Source organism: Marmota monax, unplaced genomic scaffold, assembly GCF_021218885.2.
Source record: "Marmota monax isolate L192 unplaced genomic scaffold, Marmota_monax_Labrador192_F-V1.1 WCK01_AAM20220418_F8-fsc00077, whole genome shotgun sequence".
In the NCBI taxonomy this organism is placed as follows: domain Eukaryota; kingdom Metazoa; phylum Chordata; class Mammalia; order Rodentia; family Sciuridae; genus Marmota; species Marmota monax.
In genome coordinates, this window is record NW_026694610.1 from 141,118 (window position 1) to 162,642 (window position 21,525).

The window sequence follows — 21,525 nt, forward strand, 5'->3', positions numbered from 1 at the left end:
TCTATAGAGGACTCTATTAACAAGTGATTGTGTAAAAGGCTATAGACCTGCAGACTACTAGAAAGACCACAGGCAGGGAATCAGACATAGGGATCTGTATTTCTTGATTTCTGTGTGCCCTTGAGCAAATGAATTAATATATGGATTATGCCTTCTTCATCTGGGCACTGGTGGCCTGTGAGAAGCAGTTAGCACAGTACCCACATGCCAAAGTTTCATCTTGCTGGAAAGATGTTAAAAATGGCTCCAAAATGGATTTCCAGGGTAAAAGTAAACATGAATATATTTTTAATCATATGTTGAGCCCAGATATCTTAATTTTCTTTACCTAGTTCTTATTCAACCAATTTTGTCCGAAGTTTCTGAATTGAGGGGTACATGTGCACCTGTGAATGCATGCTCATGAAAGACAGAGGAAGATTAATAATTTTGTTCCTCCAACATGCAGCAAAGACAGGGTCTTTCTAATCAGTTTCTTCCACTTGCTGCCGCAAGTTGTAATGGGAAGCAGAGCCCCTAGAAGATAGTCCCAGCTCTATGCCTCCTACAGATTTTAAAAACAATTTTGCACATCTAGGATTTTGACCTTCATCTACACTTCAGAGAGCATTTTCTCTTTTGTGTAGAAACTTCTCTAGGTAGTGAGCCCTGACCCATTGACACCTGCTGATGGGAAAACAACCTAAAATTTGTGTTCACAGAGAAACATCCAGAGAAAGAGACAAGAAACGGGAAAAGGAGGAAAAGAAGAGATTAGAACTAGAGAGAAAGGAACAGAAAGAGAAAGAAAAGAAAGAACAAGAATTAAAGAAGAAATTTAAAGTAAGAACTTGATTGCTGATGGGTGAAAGAGTAACATCCTTTTGTTAATTTCACATGGCTGGGACATCATTCTTGATAATTAACATGGTGGGAGAATTACTTTATCACTGTTTTGAAAAAGTATCTTCATGACAGTACTTTTTTTGTCTCATACATTATCTTACCCATGCACTAAATAATGTAATATGATGAAATACAATAAAATCCAATTTGGGGGTTTGTAATCAGTGGGTCCTTAGGAGATCTTACGTTGATTAAGTAAATGAATATTTCATTACTAACTCAACTTGGCTTTCCCCATTATACATTTCCTATTAGCCTATTTATGCCAAAAGTATAGGATCACACACATAGGTGCTGTGGTGGCATCGTACGAAATAGTGCAAAGGACATAAATGCCTCCTGGTTGAAGCAAACTATCTCAGAATGACATTTTTTTCAGCTGTTCTAGTTGCTGGTATCTGGACCTGACTTACTTCTTTTTTCCCTGAGTACAGGAGATTGAGTCCAGGGGTGTTCTGCCATTAAGTTATACCCACAGCTCTTTTAAAATTTTATTTTATTTTCTCTCTAAATTGCCATGCTGACCTCAAACTTACAATTCACCTGCCGCAGCCTCCTGAGTACCTGGAATTACAGGTGCACACCACCACACCCAGCTCTGACTGAGATTTTTGCCTTTATTTTAAGCCAGTGTACATGCAGACATCTGATACCTGCTGTTTCTCATCCCTGTTGGTTTATCTCAATTTCTGATCTCTGTCTTCTTTGATCTCTGATATTTATGTGACGTCTATTACAACCATCACAAAACACTACTCTCACAGGATGCCCTTTCTTGACTATACCATCTTTGTTAACATAGCCCATCTGATCTGGGTCTGGCATCTCAAGTATATTTAGGGCAATTATCTGAATTAAAAAAATTATTTTTCATAAATTCATATCAGGTTTGCTTTAAATATTTACTCCTTGAAGCATTTAATATATGATTGGAATTAAAACAACTTGATTTGCATAGAATTCCCTAGTAGATTTATTCATTAAATTATAGATTCAACTGCATGATGCAGAAAACACAACTTAGAGTCAACAGATGTGGATTCAAAAACCACCTGTACATATGAGCTATGAGACCTTGGGCTTACTACTTCTCTAAGACTCAGATATTTTTTCTTTTAATTTTTATTCTGTGAAGCAAGAATAAATAGTACTTTTACAGAAAGTTTGTTATAGAATTAACTAAAAAGTCACAAAAGTCACTGAATCTATTATATGCTCTTATTAAATTTTTAAAAAGCTGACTTACAGTAAGTAAGTCTGAATGCAGTTTGAATATAAAAATGTTTTACTCGGAATGCATGGCTACCAGTGTTTATATTTTTCAAGTAAAGAAAATTTACTTCTTGAGAGAAAGAAATTATATAATTTTTTTCATTTTTGCAGTACTGGGGATTTAACCAAGGCAAGCATTCTACCTCTGAGCTCTATCCTCAGAATGTTATTTTAATTTTATTTTGAGAGAGAGTCTAGATAAGATGCTGAGGCTGGCCTTGAACTTGCAATCCTCCTGCCTCAGCTTCCCAGGTAGTTAGGATTATAGGCATGTACCGCCAAACCCAGCTGTATGTTACACTTTTTATGAACATATTACTCATTGTTTTCAAGGAATTATGTGAGGTCTTTTGCTTCTTTTGGAAAAATAAATTTTACATTATTCACTTATTCATTCAAAGAATATTTCTGAGTAAGAACAATAGAGTGCCATGCTGCTATGAATTCAAAAAGTTTGTCAAGACTGACTTTAGGAGATATATTTCTTCTATAAGATATTAATAGATGCTTAGTTTTAAAAAAAAAAGTTAGATAAGTCTGAGAACTGAGCCTGTCTAATATCATGGCATTCTATAATTTAAGGTTTTATAATTTCTTAGTGGTGTATAATTAATACCATGGCATTGTAAATTCAATAAAATAAGGTATAGCATCTTCAAAATTCACAATGCATATTTACATATCAAAAGATCCAAGAAACGTATTTAAGATTAGGAAATTAGGAGTTTAGAATTCATGATCTAAATTAGATTATTCCCAGGGCTGGAGATGTAGCTCCATGGTAGAGCACTGGCTTAGCATGCCCAAGGCCCTCAGTCCAGTCAATTTCTTGGATCTATTGAACCAAATCAATTTTTTGGATTATGAATAAAGAAAGAGAGAGAAGGATGGAAGGGATAAGTAGAGGGAGGGAGGAAAAGAAAAAGAGAAACAATAATTACACAATGCAAAGAGGAAAAACACTTCACCAAAAAACCACCAGCATATCCCATAAAAAACACAAAGCTCTCAGCGTTGAGTTGTATTTAAATGATATTCCATTATGAGGAGTTGCCTTTGCAAGCCTCCTGCAGTTCCTATGGACTACGGATCCCTGCCACTCTCTCCTGGCCCCCAAACACTGGTTCACCTGTTCTTTGCTGGTCCTGTGAGGCGCCTCCTCTGTGAGTTTTCCCTAATGCCCCTATCAGAACATTCACCAGGAATGACATTTACCCTTCATTTCTATTAAAGTGTTGATAGAGGCAGGTTAGCAAGTTGTGGGCTTATCTATCTTTCCAAACTGCATTCTTTAAGTTTTTCTGATAGCAAGGAAACCTGTTTTTTGTTTGTTTGTTTGTTTGTTTCTCTCTCATTGTAGCTAACGGGCCCTATTCAAGTCATTCATCTAGCAAAAGCTTGCTGTGATGTCAAAGGAGGAAAGAATGAACTGAGTTTCAAGCAAGGAGAAGAGATTGAAATAATCCGTATCACAGACAACCCTGAAGGAAAATGGTTGGGCCGAACAGCAAGGGGGTCATGTGAGTGTACATTTCCCTGTGGCTTTGAAGGGTTTTTTGTTTTTGTTTTTATTTTTCTGTCAGTCAATATTAAATGCTCATATTCTTCCAGAACTATTACCATCAAGTTTAGGAGTTACTGGGTTGACAAAGGCGGGAAAATCTAAAATGGCAAGAATGGACCCATTTTCACATCATTTATATTCTTAGTGGGAACCAATGTAAAGTTGTATATTATTCTAGGGAGGTCAGAGGTCATTAGTTTCTTCATTCATGTGACAATTGGGGGAAATGTTTCATGTGACTCATTTTTGAATCTTTAAAATACACCCTAGACTTACCCCAAAAGACAACAGGATAAACCTTTGACAGAATACAGTAAAATGTGTCCACCTGGGAAGTGTATAATTCAGAATTGAAAGCAGGTAAATAAAGGGAAATTTTAAAGAACAAATGTGCAACAGATATTTTATTCACAATTTTAAAATATGTAAGTGGTAGTTGCCTAAACCTAAGTCTTTTCCTTTTTGGTAGATGGCTATATTAAAACAACTGCTGTAGAAATTGACTATGATTCCTTGAGACGGAAGAAATCCTCTCTCAGTGCTCTATCATCAAAGCCTGTTGAAGAGGACCAAGAAGTATATGATGACGTTGCAGAGCAGGATACTAGCACCAGGTATGTGCCAGCACACACTGTAAGACAGACCAGATTGTCTCCTTGTTGGAGATTATGTTTCAAAACCCTAGAATCTTACCTTCTGTATTTCCTAATGTTCTCTATCACTAAATCACCACTTGTACCAACCCAATGTCCATGTAAGTTCACTGGAAACTAAATAGTCTTCTGTTCTACTTTTTGGTTTTATGTATCAAATGCTACTTAAAATACAGTGGGCCACTTGCCAGAGCATGTCAAATGTGTTGTCATTGCAAAACATTGTTTTGCAGTATTTGTTAGTGTCTTATCTTAGTTATGTTCCTAAAGCAAATAGGATTTGGTAAAACATAAAGAAAAAAAAAGTTTAGCCCTTTTTTATCTCTGAAATCTAAGACTAAATACATTATTATTTGAAAATATAACAGTAAAAATGTTTTTTTTAATTTTTTAGTTGTAGTTGCACACAATACCTTTATTTTATTTATTTATTTTTATGTGGTGCTGAGGCTCGAACCCAGTGCTAGGCGAGCACTGTACCGCTGAGCCACAACCCCAGCCCCAGGAAAAATGGTTTTTATGACAACAGTTTTTTGTTTGTTTATTTGTGTGTTTATTTGTTGATACTAGGGATTGAACCCAGGGGTGCCTAAATACTGAGCCAAATCCCCAACCCATATATATATATTATTTAGAAACAGGATCTCACTGGGTTGCTGAGGGTCTCAATAAGATGCTAAAACTGGCTTTGAACTTGCAATCTCCTGCCTCAGCCTCCCAAGCCACTGGGATTACAGGTGTGATCCAGCTTGCCTTGCCCAACAATTTACTCTTTAAATGTCAAATTTCAGTTCCCTATGATCCCTGGACATCAACTAAGGATAATTTTTTTTTATATACACAGATGACTGAACCCAGGGGTTTTTAACCACTGAGCCATATCATTGACCCTTTTTTGTATTTTATTTAAAGACAGGGTCTCACTGAGTTGCTTAGAGCCTTGATAAACTGCTGAGGCTGGCCTTGAACTCAAGATCCTCTTGCCTCAGCCTCCTGAGCTGCTGGGATTATAGGCGTGTGCCACTGTGCCTGGCCTCTAAGGGTACAATTTTCTATTGGCCATATCCTCCACTCAGTTAGGGTGATCTCCCCTCCAATAATAATAGGAATGCCTTCTTAGAACAAGACACTGTTTCTGGAAGAAGGAGGAGAAGAGATCGGCTCTCTTTTCCCTCATTCTTCCGTGTTAATCAGCTTTGCATTGCTATAATTAAATATCTGGGGCAATTAACTTATGAAGGGGAAAGTTTTATTTAATCACAGTTCTGGATGTTCCAGTCCCAAATCAAGCAGTCCCATTGCTTTGGGCCTCTGGTAAAGATGCCAGATAGTAATGACAGGGAGTATATGTCAGAGAAAACTGCTCACATTACAAAGCAGGAAGTAGGGGGTGAAGGAGAAAGAACTGAGGTGCATAATTCCCCTCGGGGGCCTGTCCACAGGACTATGAAACCTCCATCAGGCCTCAATTCTTACAAGTCCATAGCATGCCCGGTACCCACATTCTAGGGACCAAATCTTTGACACATGGGCCTTTGGAGAAGGAAAACTATCCAAATTTAAACCAGGAACCCTTTCTTCCCTTCTTTCCTTCCTCAGTCTTCAATCTCCTTCTCTCTACATCCTTCCTCTTCCCTCTGTCCTGGCTCTGATCTTTCTTTGTCCTTTCTTCTGTACTTTTTTATTTCTTTTTTTCTTTCATTTCTTTTTTCCTCCAATATCTTCTGTTTCCTTTAAAAGACAGAATGCCCTCAAGTTGAAGGGAAAGTAGTAGGAAAATTTCCAGCCTAAATAAGAATCCTCATTTTTCTATGCCCACCTTATGAAATCAATAAATCTCAATTAATGTCTCAAAAAAACACAATTTTTACCTGAGTAAAACTGTGTATGCATGTTTCATGACTCAAATTGAAAAGGAGAAATTTTTTAAAGTATCAATAAATGGTAAAAGCACCAAATTAGTAATATACTTATAAAGCATATGAAGAATTAAATTTCCTTCTTATGATTTTTTACTTTATGTAATCATTCATTCTCATGATGTTGCTTTGAGGTAGTTTTGTCTTTCTAAATTATAGCTCCTATGCCTTCTCACCATTTTATAACCATAAATTACACAAAATACATATGCAAAGCATGCGCTACAGTCTGCGGATGATACACTGGCCTTCATAATAAGAAGCACATTGACCTTGTTTGGGCATCAGATGAAGTTCCCAGTGGTTAACATTCTTCAATTTACAGAATTTTCTGGACATAAGTATGTCAAATATTTGTCAATTCATATACAGTATTTTTATCTTATTTGCTTTTTTAAAAATGCATTTCTTTAGGGGGCTTTAAAGAACCCCATTTGCAATAAGTATATATTTTCACTTGTATGCAAACTCAAGAAAACAAATAAATCAGTAGAAAAGGAATAATGTTCCTAAAAGCATTATTTAACCATAATAGAAGAACATATCCCAAAACTATTCCTACTTTTTTATCCAGTTCATACATATCTTCATTCTAAACAACATGTTCTAGTTAGTAAACATGGAGCAGAAATGTGTTCTATTTAATAAAAGGATAGGTTGGTGTACAGTTTTAATGTTTGATCTCTTAATTATAACACCACAATGTTTACTAACAGTTACCCCTCCCCATGCATATTTAATAAGAAAATTGAAGAAGAAACTCTTTCTATACATGGGTTATTTTTGAAACTACAGCTGCTGCTAGCAGAGTTCTTATAACAGAACAGGCTTTGTCCTTAGCAGAAAAAGGGAAGATGCTGAGTGTAGCCGGCAGCTTGCTGGAGCAAGAATAAGGAGAGAAGTCACCATCATTATGAGGTCCTTCGCCCTCCTCCCAGGTCTGCCATCTCCCTGTACTCTCTACCTGCTGCTTCCTGATTTCCTTAGGGTGAGAAGATGGCTGTGTACTTCAAACTCTGAGAGCAGGCACAAGACTTGAAAGCACAGGCTCTGACAGCTGTCCTTCCCTCTTTCTTCTCAACTAAAGCGGTTTCTGTAATGCCCTGTGAAGGAAAGGCAATTGGGGATGAACGTAGCACTCTTCTATCACATAGCAAATCTTTTTCCTTCCATGAATTTCTCTCTTCCCCTCTCTTCTTCTCTCACTCCCTCTCCTTCACCTGTCAAGTGTTTTATATTCTAAACAGGTCATTTTAGGAAGTTGAAGAATTGCTCTAGAGGGAAATTAGTAGGTGGCAGCTTTTCCCCACTCTTTAGAAATTGAGTATGAGAATCTCTGAGATGAAGCATACCAGAATGCAAACTAATTCTAACTGCTGGCTTCATGCTCTGAGGAAAGTGTCAGAGAAAATAGATGTGAAAATTGTTCAAGAGCAAGTAGAGAGTATACTTTAACGTCTTTAAATAGTCAGTTTCTTATGTATATAGTACAATGATTATAGCATGTTTTCCTATAAAGTTCCATTAGCAACAGTATGTTTTACTTCTAATTAACCAAAGATCTGCATCAGATCAATTTCCTCAACTGACTGTTAACATTAAGAAATCAGGTATGGGGGCGAGGAGTAAAGGAGGTAGGAAAGATGGTAGAATTACATCAATGGTGTAATTCTACTTTATGTACAACCAGAGAAGCAGAAATTCTGCTCCATTTATGTACAATGAATCGAAAAGCTTTCTACTGTCATGAATAACTGATTAGAATTATTTAAAAAATTTTTAAAAAAGAAATCATATATGAGTATATAATTTTCCTGTATGGTTGTAACACCAAACTGATATCGGTTGCTGGCAAAATATCCAAAGGTCAAAAGTGAGGGATGTAGGGAGCACAACTAGGTGTAGAAGTGGGTTTGGTCAAGTCACTTAAATCCTCAGAGCCTCAGTTTATTTCTTGCAAAATAGGGTATTGATTGAACAGATGACTTCTGAGTTTTTTCTGGTTCTCACAGTCTACATTTTCCTTGCTTTCAAATAACTCATACCAGAGTGGGAGATATAGGCAAGAAAACATATCATTATAAACACTAAAATAGATAAAGTATAGAATGTTAGGAAGTGAATAATTTAATAGATAGAGATAATCTGGATTTAGAGAGTCATGGGCCATGCCATAAAAATTCCCCTTGAAGGTTTCAATGTTTTAAATCTTCTTTCTTTAAATAAAGACATTTAATGTTATTTGGCTAAAAGTAAAATGCTGTGATTCTAAGATATTGAAAGATCATTGAATTTAGCTCAATGATAATAACTCTGTATGACTTCTAGAATAGTACTTTCAGGGTATTTTTTTAGTCAATCTGTGGAATTATGCAATAATGTATAATTTGAAAATTGCCTCATAGAAAAATGTTAAACGCAAACAGAGGGGATGAGGATATAGCTCAGTTGGTAGAGTGCTTGCCTCACTTGCACAAGGCCCTGGGTTCAATCTTCAGCACCACCAAAAAAAAAAAAAAAACAGAATCATTGAATTGAATATAATATGTAGTATTGTAACTCACTTGGTTTTGGTTTTTGTTTGTCTTGCTAGGTTGTCTTATTATGAACCTGTTATCACAAGAAACATTTTTTTTTTGCTCTTCACATCACATCTTGGTGACTTTTAAATGGAATGTTATTTATCTTTTGTATAACTGCTCAATGTATATTATTTATTATAATATATTATTTGCTTCCTGAGAGCTAAATAACTCATGTATTAATTTCATATTTCTGGTTTTTTTTTCACATAACCACAGTCATAGTGGAAGTGGAGGTAAGACACACACTTTTTGTCAATGTTTACAAGTTTCTTTACAACATTTTTAGTATGTTAATGAAAAACTATTTAGTTTGCCAATATAGAAGAAGATCTTAATGTAGAGAAAGAACACTGGCCTGAGAGTTAATGATCTGGATGCTAGTCGTGGTCACCGAGTGATTCTGAACAACTCACTTTTTTCTTTCAAATTTGTTGTGAATTCCAGCGTGACACCATTTTCAGTGTATCCAAGGTGGTCTTGATTTATGCCAACTGTCCAAGCAGTTACTAAAAGCAGGCCACTTTATGTGTAAAAATATTCTTGCTTGGAGAACAGCTTATATGGTTGTATGACTGTGGCTCCTAAAAGACCCCTGAATTTCTTAGTAATGAAAGAGGGCTGAAGTTTTCAAACAAAAAGTTAAATTTCAAGTTCATTATACCTTTCTTGTACCTAGAACATATTTGGTGAAACTTTATTAAGTAAATGTTTATCAAATATGAAGATTCTTAAAGAGTATACTATAACAAATGAGTCAAGAAAGAGCTTAAATTTAACATACAAGCATTAAAATATCATCTTTCTTTTCCTCCTGTTTTGTAACTCACCAACATTTACAGATTCGCCTTTCAATCTGTTGGATTCTCTTCACTTACATCTTGATCCGTATTATTTTCTGAATGTCTGCTCACCATTAACTAAATGTTTTTCTCATTGACTTGATTCTCTACCATGAATACCTCCCTTACTCAGTTTTTATTTTTCTTATGTTTATTCTTCCACATCACTTTCATCTCAAGTTCAGAGCACCTTATTTTATCTCTCCTTCTTCATTATCATTTCTGCCCCCAAATTTTTATGAAATGATAAACAAAACAATGAAGTTACCTACTATCTATATAGAGTGGGAAATTAAGGAGGTTCTTGAGTTGGTTGGTTTGTCTTTTTAAGTGGTTTATATGGATGAGAAATAATTTCTCCAGTCAAATAAGAAAAATTTATTATCAAAATATGATTGATCTGTATGTGAGCATATTATAAAATTAACAGATTTCCTCCCTAATCCAAATGAAGGGTTCCCACCACCACCACTAGATGATGACATTTATGATGGAATAGAAGAGGAAGAGTCTAATGATGGGTAAGAATAATCAGTGGGTTGCCTTTTTGCAAAATATTATATACATATGGAAATTTAGTTTTAATTTCCATATAAAAAATTTCCAATTTTTTATAAGATAAAAAGCAGAAAGCAGTGTTCTTTATTTCATTCCCCAAAATGATTTGAAGGTTGAATCAAAAATAATTGTAATTGAATCACACTTCTAATAAAGATGGTAGATTGTTTGGAACAATCTCAACAATGATGGCAAAAGAAATAAAACAGGTACAAATTATAAGTGTTGTAGATTTTTTTACACTTTTTCCAATTGTTTATTTATTAAATTGATCATTTATTTTTACAATGCTATCTGAAGTGTTTATCAATTACATGGCTATATTTGTATAAGAACATAATTGTAAACAACCCAAGTGAATTTAGATTATTTGCTACCAATGGCAGAACCAATATTGATTAGTTAATATTTTAGCTTGTGTAATAAACATCTTAATATTTGTGATAATTTATGGGAATAATAATATTTTAGTTTAATAATAAATTTTCTCTTGCCATTTTTAAATAGCATATTAAAGTTTAAGATCAATTAATTTCTTAATTTTAATTATATATAAAGCTAAATCAATGTTTTAAACTTAATTCTGACTTAACTTCATATTTTAAGAATCAAGATATATCACTAAATAGAAAATATGACCCACCTAGTAGAAACAATATTCAAACACAAGATCTGTAGGCTTCATAGCACTACCTCATTGATTACAGGTTTACTTGCTACCTGACAGAGTAATTATAACACATCTAGATATCCACACAATGTTTTCATGGTCTGCTGGTTATCTCATTCTAATTAATGCCTGCATGCTCCAAAGCTCCACACTACAGGTGGAAGAGAAGAGTAGCACGTGGTCCTGGGGGATTTTGAAGATGATAAAGGGAAAAAGTGACAAAAAGAAAAGTATACGAGAGAAACGTAAAGTCTCTGAGTCAGACAATGATGAAGGTTCATCGTAAGAGTCCACCAACTGAACTCAGTGCACAATAACTACACTAATTTTAATTGAATTAAATGCTACTAATATTCTATAACTAATAATCAAATCCTGATAGGCTTAAACCATCTTGATGTTATTGGCCATTAATTATCTTAGACTCACATATGGTGTCATGCTTAAACTCACATATTAATTATGTAAGAGAAGCCCAAGTATTCAAAAATCATCATTTAATTCAAAGACAATTTACTTTTTTCACAAACACACACAACACACATCACACAAACCCTCACATGCTCACACACACATGAATACACCATTTAGTGGGGCTTTTTTTTTAAGTTATAACTTTCCATCTAAAAGCTTGTAATTCCAATTCCAGGACTGCAAATAGTAAAATATGTTGTATTTTATATTGACAAATCTTCAAATTTTCATTTCTCTGTTAAAAACGAATTTTCTAAAATTAAAGTGCACAATTTAGAATTTCTTTTCATTAAATATAATATTTAAAGTCTTTGTAACTCTGTTCCACAACAGCAATATATTAGTTCTATTTGAATTATATTCCTCCTATACTAAAATTATCTAAATAACTCAAGTTTGCCTAAATGAAGCCTAAGGCATGCATTTTATTTTTCCATCCAAAAATAACCCTTTAGTATAAATCCTTACATATGAATTTGAAGGTTCATGTTCCCTGGCACAAGAAAATGTGTTTTATATGTACCTAATGTATTCACCACATTTCACTAGAGGTAAAGTTGTTAATTCCATATAAAATTACCAATTTTAAACCTTTTATGAAACACCAAAAGACCTCAGTCAATAAACAGTGCACTTGAAATTTTAAGAAAACATTAGAATAAATCTTTGAACAGCATTACTCATATGTAATTTTTACTTAGAAATAAAATAACCGATTTTTTTCTGCTTCCATTCCACCCAATTCTGATTTTGGATTATTTTAATTAATGATACCTCACAATCTCATAAGTCATTTCTATCCTATGCACTATTCTTTCAAAGATTTGTGTGTTTGTGTTTGTGTTTCTGTGTATTTAGAATCCACAGTTCAGGAAGAAATAAAAGCAAAGCTGTTTTTCTGTTGCAACTAAACACCACCTAATTCTGATTTCAGATCACTTCTATTAATAAGCTCTCACTCTTTAGTTTGAGTGGATGTTCCTCTCTTATTCACTATTCTCCTGCTTTGAGGGAATATTATATGCATTTGGGGAAATATGGTCATATTCCCATGACCTTTGTTGATTTTTTACTCTGCATTTTTCTTCGTTAATTCTATTCAACAGTTTTGGACCAGTGATATGTATGTCACAAATGACTCCAAAATATGAAGTCCATTTAATTTTTTCTGATGCAATAATATGTACTAACCTAAGAAAAATTTGAAAATGTTGTTCAATGACTGTGGGCATTTATATATTTTATGTCAATTGACTGTCTTGATTTTTTACTTTTTTTGGCCAACACTGGGGTGCAAAACAAAGTCTTGCTAAATTCCAAATTGATGCACAGATACTAGAACTCTGGAACAATGGAGGATAAGAAAGGAATGATGGTCAACAGATTAATTAACCTTTTTTAACCTCTGGGCTATTGCCTGTTCACACTTCTTTCATATAAAGAAATGATTTTTTCTAGGTTCATATTATACTGATTATATTTGTGTTCTCATTTTCTTTCCAGTTTCCCTTCTCCTCCCAAGCAATTGGGTAAGTAACAAAAACTAATTATATATTTTATATCTTTATTTCTTGCACATGGGGTAGTGGGAAACATTGGATGTAGTTACAGTATCTGCATTAAAGTCCTGACTTTGAATATAATAAATTATGTGACCTTACGCAAGCAACTTCACCTTGGGTGGCCACGGCTGCTCAACAGTAAAATGAGAAAATGACAAAGCTCAGCGCTTCTTCCAGAAAACACTGTGAAGTTGGGGATAAGTAGAAGAGATGAACATCAATGTCCTCCATGTCTCTCTGCCCCATTTCAGTCCACACTTGATATATAGGATTCTTGCATATAAAAGCATGCCAGTTTATATGCCACTGAGGCCTTTTTGAATCTAATTTCTTTGAATTTTTATACATAATTTATATTATATTTGGAAAATTTAAACCATTTTTTCTTTGTGAAGTTTTAGTCAAGTTTATCTTTTGATCTGCTGAGACAGTTCTTTCAAAGTTTTAAATTTACCTTGAACAAAATAAATCTAGATCAGCAAGTAGAACGGAAGTATTTAGAGGACAGACAAGCATAGACATAGATGCATAAATAGAATGATACATATTATTGAAGTGCTCTAAACCCTGCAGAATATGGATTTCAATTTCCATTTCCTATTGCTGGTGGCCAATAATGATGATTTCTTTCTCAGCAGTTTGTTACTCCTGTCATTCATTCCACTACTGGATATTTAGATAATTACAGTCACTGCACCATGAGTTTTTTTTTTTTTTCAGATAATGGTAGCTATAATCATAGAATCATGATCATTGTTTTTTCTTTATTTATTCTTTTTTTGAGGAAAATTTAATACACACAACTTAGAAGATAAGAACCTCCCCATTTTGAGTAGCAAACAATGCTTGTAAGAGAAAAGTACTCAGACTCCAGGAAATCTTCTGGCTTTTTTTCTTGAAGCAATCTTTATATTAAAGACATCAATGAATATTCCTATCAAAATTTAAGTGAATAGTGTTTTAGTCTTTGATCTTCTCTCTTTTGTTAGACGTGGGAGAAGAAGTATATGATGATGTGGATGCTTCAGATTTCCCTGCTCCACCAGCAGAAGTGAGGTAATAAAATGCTTTCCTTATAATGAAGGATTGAGAATGAGATTGTTCTAGAAAATTCAACTGGAATAAAATCCTGATGGGATGTGTGTCTACTGTGTGCCATCTCGTGGTTCAGCTCTTGCTAAAGTTGTGTTCCCTTCTGCTCTCAGCTCTAACTCTCTGCCAGGTCTATGAGCCAATTGTCCCCATCCTCCTTCTCCCCAGTTACCTTCTGCCCCCCTTTTCCTTCCCCATACCCTGATTCTGCAGTTCTGCTAATTGTCTCCTGATTAACCTCACTGACTTGGTAACTCACTGATGTCTGCAGTCATGTGCTCATTCATTCACTGGGAAATATATTTGAGATTCTTATCATAAACCATTTCAATAATTCATCTCTCCTGAGATCACGAGTTCAAAGCCAGCCTCAGCAAAAGTAAGGTGCTAAGCAACTCAGTGAGACCCTGTCTCAAAATAAAATAGGGCTGGGGATGTGGCTCAGTGGTCAAATGCCCCTGAGTTCAATTCCCAGTACCCTGCCCCTCCAAAATTGTTTGAAAATCTGTTAAAATCAGTTAATACAAAAGGAGTACCTTTTGAAAATTATTTTGGGATAGAACATTACATGGTAGGATACTTCCAGATTTTCAACCAAATATGTGAGATGATCTGATAATACTGTGTATAAAAAACAAGAATGCCCTGTTATACTAAAAGAAAGACAAATAAAAAGTTGGTGGCGCTGGGGTTGTGGCTCAGTGGTAGAGCACTTGTCTAGCATGTGTGAGGCCCTGGGTTCCATTCTCAGCACCACCTACAAATAAATAAATTAATAAAAATAAAGGTTCATCCACAACCAAATATATATATATATATATATATATATATATATATATATATATATTGGTATACTTGGTTAATCAAAGAACAGAAGTGACATAAATGGGTCCAAGAAGTACTATTTTCTGAGCTGTCCTTAAGAATACATGAAAAATCTCTTAAGTCTTTTTTTTAAATGAACATTGTTGAACTAATTTTACTGAACTAGAGCAGCATCAACATCAAAGAATCTGAAGGCAAAATATACTGTCATTCATATGTGAAGATCAAGTTCCAGAGGCAAAACAAACAAGATGAAACAAAAATCATTCTCCTTCTTTCAGTTCTCCATGAAAGGAAAACCTAACTTTCAGTAACACATTCAACTTTTAATATTCCTCACCATGGGGAAGTTCTTTCTATGTGTGATAGATTTTAATGCATTTTTTCTGTTGTGCATTACTACAGAAGTGCCACCACATTCCAAAAACCAGCTCTCCAGGAACCCAGAATCACATACTGGTACTTTTCTTAGAGCAAAACAAACTCCAGCTGATTAAACATTATCTGATACGGACTGTTTTCCTACCCTTTGCTTATTTTCAGAATTTAAAACAATTTTATATTTTTTAAACATATTAGTCTAATTTTAAATAAATTATTTTCAAAGTTAGCTTGTGGGGCATTTTTGCATTCAGGTAGATTCTAATCTGGACCAGCGGCTCCACCAGTGCCTAGTCTCCCAAGAGGCAGTGCACATACAGGACAGATGCAGAACCAGAGAAAGGGTATGTGCTTCTTCTTTCACAGTGAATAAACTAAATACTAAGCATCAAAAATTTAGAATCAAACATTTTAAATAAATCACTTACCAATAATCTTTATCTTAGATCATCTAAATAAAAATTAATATCAGTATTTAAACCATTTCACTAGTCACTAATACGTGTAACATTTTAGCCCTTTCCCTATCATCCATATTTACCCAGCAAATAGATTTCAACCTAGATTTACAAGTTAGTGTCACTTGGGGAGCTTTTAAAATATGTGTGTTAGTATATAGACCCCATTCAGGTTAATTAAATTAGAATTTAAGATTAATTTAAGCAAATATAAATTAAATTAGAATTTCTAGGAACTGGGCAAGGGCATTATTATGTTTTTAAAGCTTCCCAGATCATCCTGTGTGTGGCTGGTCTGGAAGAGCACTGTCTTAGGCTTATTCACCTCTATCGTGGTAATTGGCTTTAGTCCAGTTGGTATGAATGAGCTATAGTGACTATCAATGCTCAGGCCTTAGAGTTCTTTTTATTTTTAATATCAAATCCATCAATTGATCAAAACACTTAGAATGTGTCTTTCTTTTATACAAACACACATTCAAATAGATAATTTAATAAAGTGGTTAAGTTAAAGACAGAATATTAGCCATCTTATTTAATATAGTATACAAAGTCTTCATTTTACCTAAGCATTTTTTATTAACCAACATTTCCTGCCTCCCACTTGGGTGCCATTTTGTTTTGTTTTGTTTTTCCTTTTATTTATTGTTTGTGATACTGGATAACAAACCAGGGGCCTCATGAATACTAGGCAAACATTCTACCACTGAACAATATCCTGTGCTATATATCCCTCTTTCTCCATTTTGAGTATATACAAAAATATAAACATACAGATAAACTTTATAAACCATAAAAATGAGTTTTTTAAAAAGCATCTTTTTTTAAGCTGTTTCTGTGAAATTAGCCAAGTCAATTAATTACCTAGGAAGGATTTTAAAATACAGGGAATTAAATTTGCACTTCTCTAATTGCTAGAGATGTTGAACATTTTTTATATATATTTGTTTACCATTCATATTTCTTCTTTTTTAATTTTTTTTCAGTTGCAGATGAACACAATATCTATTTATTTATTTTTATGTGGTGCTGAGGATCGAACCTAGTGCCTCACATGTGCGAGGCAGGCACTCTACCACTGAGCTACAGCTCCAGCCCTCACACTTCTTCTTTTGAGAGGGGTCTGTTCAGTTCCTTTGCCCATTTATTAATTGGGGATTATTTGTATTTTTGGTGTTGAGCATTTTTTTGTGTATCCTGGAAATTAATGCCTTATCTGAAGTGCAGGTAGCAAAGATTTTTCTCCCATTCTTTAGGTTCTTTCTTTGTGCTCTTTATTGTTTTCTTTGCTGTGAAGAAGATTTTTAGTTTGATGCCATCCCATTTATTGATTTTTAATTTTATTTCTTGTATTTTAGGAGTCCTGATAAGAAAGTCAGTTTCTGAGCCAATGTGTTGATGTTGGACCTATATTTTCTTCTAAGATATGCAGAATTCCTGTTCTAATTCCTAGGTCTTTGATCCACTTAGAGTTGATCTTTGTTCAGAATGAGAGATAGAGGTTAACTTTCATTCTACATATAAATTTCTAGTTTTCCCAGCACCATTTGTTGAAGAGGCTATCTTTTCTATAATGTGTGCTTGGGGCACCTCTGTCTACTATGGGGTAACTGTGTTTGTGCAACTATCAAGAATATAAGTAACAACAAACGTTGATGAGGATGTGGGTGAAAGGGAACACGAATAAATTGTTGGTAGGACTGCAAAGTGATGTAACACCTCTGGAAAGAAGTACATAGATTCCTGAAAAAACTAGAAATGGGACCACCATTCAGCCCAGTTATCCCATTCCTCAGCATATATCCAAAGGATTTAAAATCAGCATACTACAGTGACGCAGCCACATCAATGTCTATAGCAGCTCAATTCACAATAGCTAAGCCATGGAGCCAAGCTAGGTACTCTTCAACAGATGAATGGATAAAGAAAATGTGGTATATATACACAATGGAATATTACTCAGCTATAAAAAGACTTTATGACATTTGCCAGTAAATGGATGGATCTGGAGACTATCATGCTAAGTGAAATAAGCCAGTCCCAAAAAAACAAAAGTCAAATATTTTTGAGAATGTGGGGAAGCTAAACCACAATAAAGAGTTGGGTAGGGGAAGAATAGAAGTTTAGAAGATTAGACAAAGGAGAACAAAAGGAAGGGTGGGGGAGTAGGAATAGAAAAGACAGTAAAATAAATCTAACATAATTTTTTATGAAAATACATAAGTAAATACCACCAGTAAGCTCAACCACAATAATAAGGTCCTAATTAGAATAAGATATATTTCATGCTTGTATAATTTTATCAAAATGTATTCTACTGTCATGTGTAATTAAGAAGAACCAATTCAAAAAATAAAATCAAATATAGGGGATTCAAATACAGATCGAGTCACATGAAACCACTATGCAACCATGTCTCAGGCATTACTCAGTGTTTTCTATGGTTTCATATAATAGAGAACCTCTCACTTCCATTCTGCCTTGTGATCTGTGTTCTCTGGAAGAAACCCTTCTACATTATGAAATGTCATCCTTAGATTGTAAGAGATGGTACTGAGTTTCCAAGAAATGACTAATTAAAAGCAGTGTTGAACAAGATTTTAATGTCATGAATTAAATCTCTATTGTAGTCTATTATTTTTATATTCTTTAATCAACATGTTGTTTTATGTCTGTTGTCACCCCAGTCAAGGAATCAATATTGGAAAACCCAAGACAGAAGAAAAAGACCTGAAGAAGCTAAAAAAGCAGGGAAAAGAAGAAAAAGACCTCAGAAAAAAATTTAAAGTATGTCATTTTTAATAGTATACAAAATTCAAAGTACTAGTGAAAAAAATTCAGTAATTTTAAACACCAAAATACACATTTAAATAGTGTGGCATAGAAAGAAAATGTAGAATTATTTGTGAAACTAGGACAGAGATACTCAATATCAACAGACAGGAATGATTTTCTAAAGGAACTTTTAGGCTATAATAATGCTAAGAATAAAACATTTTTTAATATTTAAAAAAATAGTGTGGTTTCAGTATTACAGTTATCTATCATTACTCCTTTATTTTCTGCAAAATTAATTTTGAATTTAAATTTATTCCTATAATAAATGAAGCAAGTTGTCCTATGAGAACAGTAAATGTGCTTATATATGTTAAATTTCTTTGTCCTTTGAACCTTGATAAAAAGGTTATCTAAAAATACTTCTTATAAGAAATTGATGAGGTTATGAGTGACTTCCCCCAGCAAAGTTATCGTTAATGTTCTTTATATTGTCTTTTGAAAACACTGAACTATTCAGTAAATACTTTCTTAATAAAATTGTCAGTAAATAAATTACTATAATAGTACACATCAACCAATAACTCAAATGTGTTTATTTTCCAGTATGATGGTGAAATTAGAGTTTTATATTCGACTAAAGTTTCACCCTCCTTAACCTCTAAAAAATGGGGGACCAGAGATCTGCAGATAAAACCTGGCGAATCTCTTGACGTTATACAAAACACAGACGATACAAAAGTTCTCTGCAGGAATGAAGAAGGAAAATGTAAGTCGTTGCTTATGCTGTACATATATAGCATTCCAGAATTTAGCAGCCAAACAAGCATTAATGATCACCCAATATTTACTAACTTGTTTTGCTCTATGTGTTTGTCATTTGTAGAAAATATCAAGAAATTGGAGAGTTTCCTGTCCTAAAATAAATGTATTTTATTTCAATCTTTTCATTTACCTCTTAGCATATCTATATCTATACCGATATCTATCTATATCTATATCTATATGTATCCTGATGCCAAATTAGTACTTCTCTAAATTTGCCTAGGGACCATGCATCAGAAAAACCTAGTGTGTATATTAAAACGGCAGTTGCCTGGACCCTTGACTTGCCAAATCATAAGCTCTGGGAATCCAATGGAATCTGGGATCATGATTTCTTCCCTTGCTTGTTCACGTGTACATTAAAGTGAGACCCTCTGTGCTAATGGAATGAGTTGGCTCTTGCTCTGACCCAGTTTTGAAATTTTATAGCATATTTCACATCTAGAATTTATAGTTTTTCTATCTTGCAAATTCACTTGTTTTCATTTCCTATTTGGATGCACTTAATGCAGTATATTGTTCCAAATAGAAGACAGTCCCTGTCCTCTTTGATTTTGTCACTACTAAACTGATATATGGAAATATTTTTGTCAAGATTGTTGATGGAAGCTTATTTTAAATCCATGGAGAAGTAATTCAAAAGTACATTTTCTGTATTTGAAATTGGATAACCAGCATGGCTGCCCCATGTTAGCTCAGTCCGTCTGCATGGAAACATGGACTCCTGGTTTAATTTTAATAAGGGGAAAGTGACTCAGGGACAGGAACAGAAATGGATCTCAAGAACAAAACAGTGACTCAAGTGTGTTGGAAGAGGATAAAAGTTACCATGGAGGAAATGTGGTTAACTTTTCAAAGGAAATATGGAATATGGGTACAAAAGATAAAGGGCAAGAACCTGTAATCTTTAGATTTGAAGTTCACTGGAGACAATGTGGAAACAAAGCCACTGGAGACCAAAATATCTATTCAGACTGACATTTGTGGGAATCAACCCTAAGAAATAGCCTTAAATGCAGGGGACAATATACCTATATGCAGTAAGATGTAATAAAAATATTTAAAAATTCAAAATAATTGTTATATAGAATATACCAAATTGAATATTTAAAATGATGATTTTGATAATAATGATGGGATGAATATCTCATGACATAATATGATAAATAAGAAGCCCACTTAATGTGAGTTAGGATTTATAATCATGTTTTAAAAATCACACAAATACAAAGAAACTAAACTAAAAGAAATCATATCAATATGTTAATAGTGGTCAGTTAGGATGATGAGTCTAAAAGATATATATTTTTTTCTGCTTTCCAAATTATCTCACGTTTTTCACAATAGAATTGTCCTGGTATATGTCATGTGGAACTCTTTCCATGGCACAAGCTTGACACATCTTGCCTTTTGGTACGGTGAAAGAAATTCTTGCCGTGACATTCTAAAAACTCCTGTCCTGAGCAACACATCCCATCTGAAGCCATGCTTGTCCAGCTGAAAAATATATTCCCACTATTTGGATTTGTTGAAAATGTAGATTCTAATTCAGTAGGTTTGAAGTGAGGTCTAGCATTCTGCATTTTAAGAAGCAGATGATTAATGATGATAGTCTACACTGAGTTAAAAGGATATAGTTGACTTCATCAGCAGACATATGAAGAGAACTCTGTAGGAATAAATACAGTATCAGTAATAGAAATGCAGAGAAAAGACTCCTGTTTTCCTAGGAACCAGTGGACTGTAAGAATGAGCCATTCAAAGACAATTTTATGGTTTACTATCATTTCCTATTTGAACATCAATAGTCTAAGTACTGTTATGAATACTGAAGGGGTTCTTGTCCTCTCACAATTTACCATCTTTTAAAACTGAGTGAAACTCAAGAGGCTGAGGCAGGAGGATTGCAAGTTCCAGGCCAGGTTCACTGCTTAGCAAGGCCCTCAGCAACTTAGTGAAACTTTGTCTCAAAATAAAAAAGGGCTGAGGATGTGACTCAATGCTAAAGTGCCCCTGAGGTAAGTTCCCAGTGGCAAAACAACAACAACCAAAAGCAAAAACAAACACAACAGGAACAAAAACCTGAAAGTGTAAGCATGCAAACATGTCATAAACTTCTGGTAGATTATAGTCAACAATTTCATGTAACTCTCATCTTTTTTTTCTTTTCTTGATAGAGTATCAATGT

The 21,525-nt window shown here is 34.1% G+C and overlaps 1 protein-coding gene across 4 annotated transcripts in view; it reads left to right on the forward strand.

Annotated features, from left to right (window-relative positions):
• Window positions 1–21,525, forward strand: part of Fyb1 (FYN binding protein 1) — a 164,719-nt gene that overhangs the window by 130,765 nt on the left and 12,429 nt on the right. For all 4 annotated transcript variants that reach the window (XM_046422238.1, XM_046422241.2, XM_046422239.2 and 1 more), the window contains exons 7-16: window positions 702–822; window positions 3,518–3,677; window positions 4,191–4,335; window positions 9,095–9,111; window positions 10,172–10,238; window positions 11,090–11,227; window positions 12,923–12,948; window positions 13,971–14,037; window positions 18,425–18,524; window positions 19,119–19,281. In XM_046422238.1, coding sequence (XP_046278194.1) covers window positions 702–822; window positions 3,518–3,677; window positions 4,191–4,335; window positions 9,095–9,111; window positions 10,172–10,238; window positions 11,090–11,227; window positions 12,923–12,948; window positions 13,971–14,037; window positions 18,425–18,524; window positions 19,119–19,281 — 1,004 coding nt within the window. The remainder of the gene's footprint in view (window positions 1–701; window positions 823–3,517; window positions 3,678–4,190; window positions 4,336–9,094; window positions 9,112–10,171; window positions 10,239–11,089; window positions 11,228–12,922; window positions 12,949–13,970; window positions 14,038–18,424; window positions 18,525–19,118; window positions 19,282–21,525) is intronic.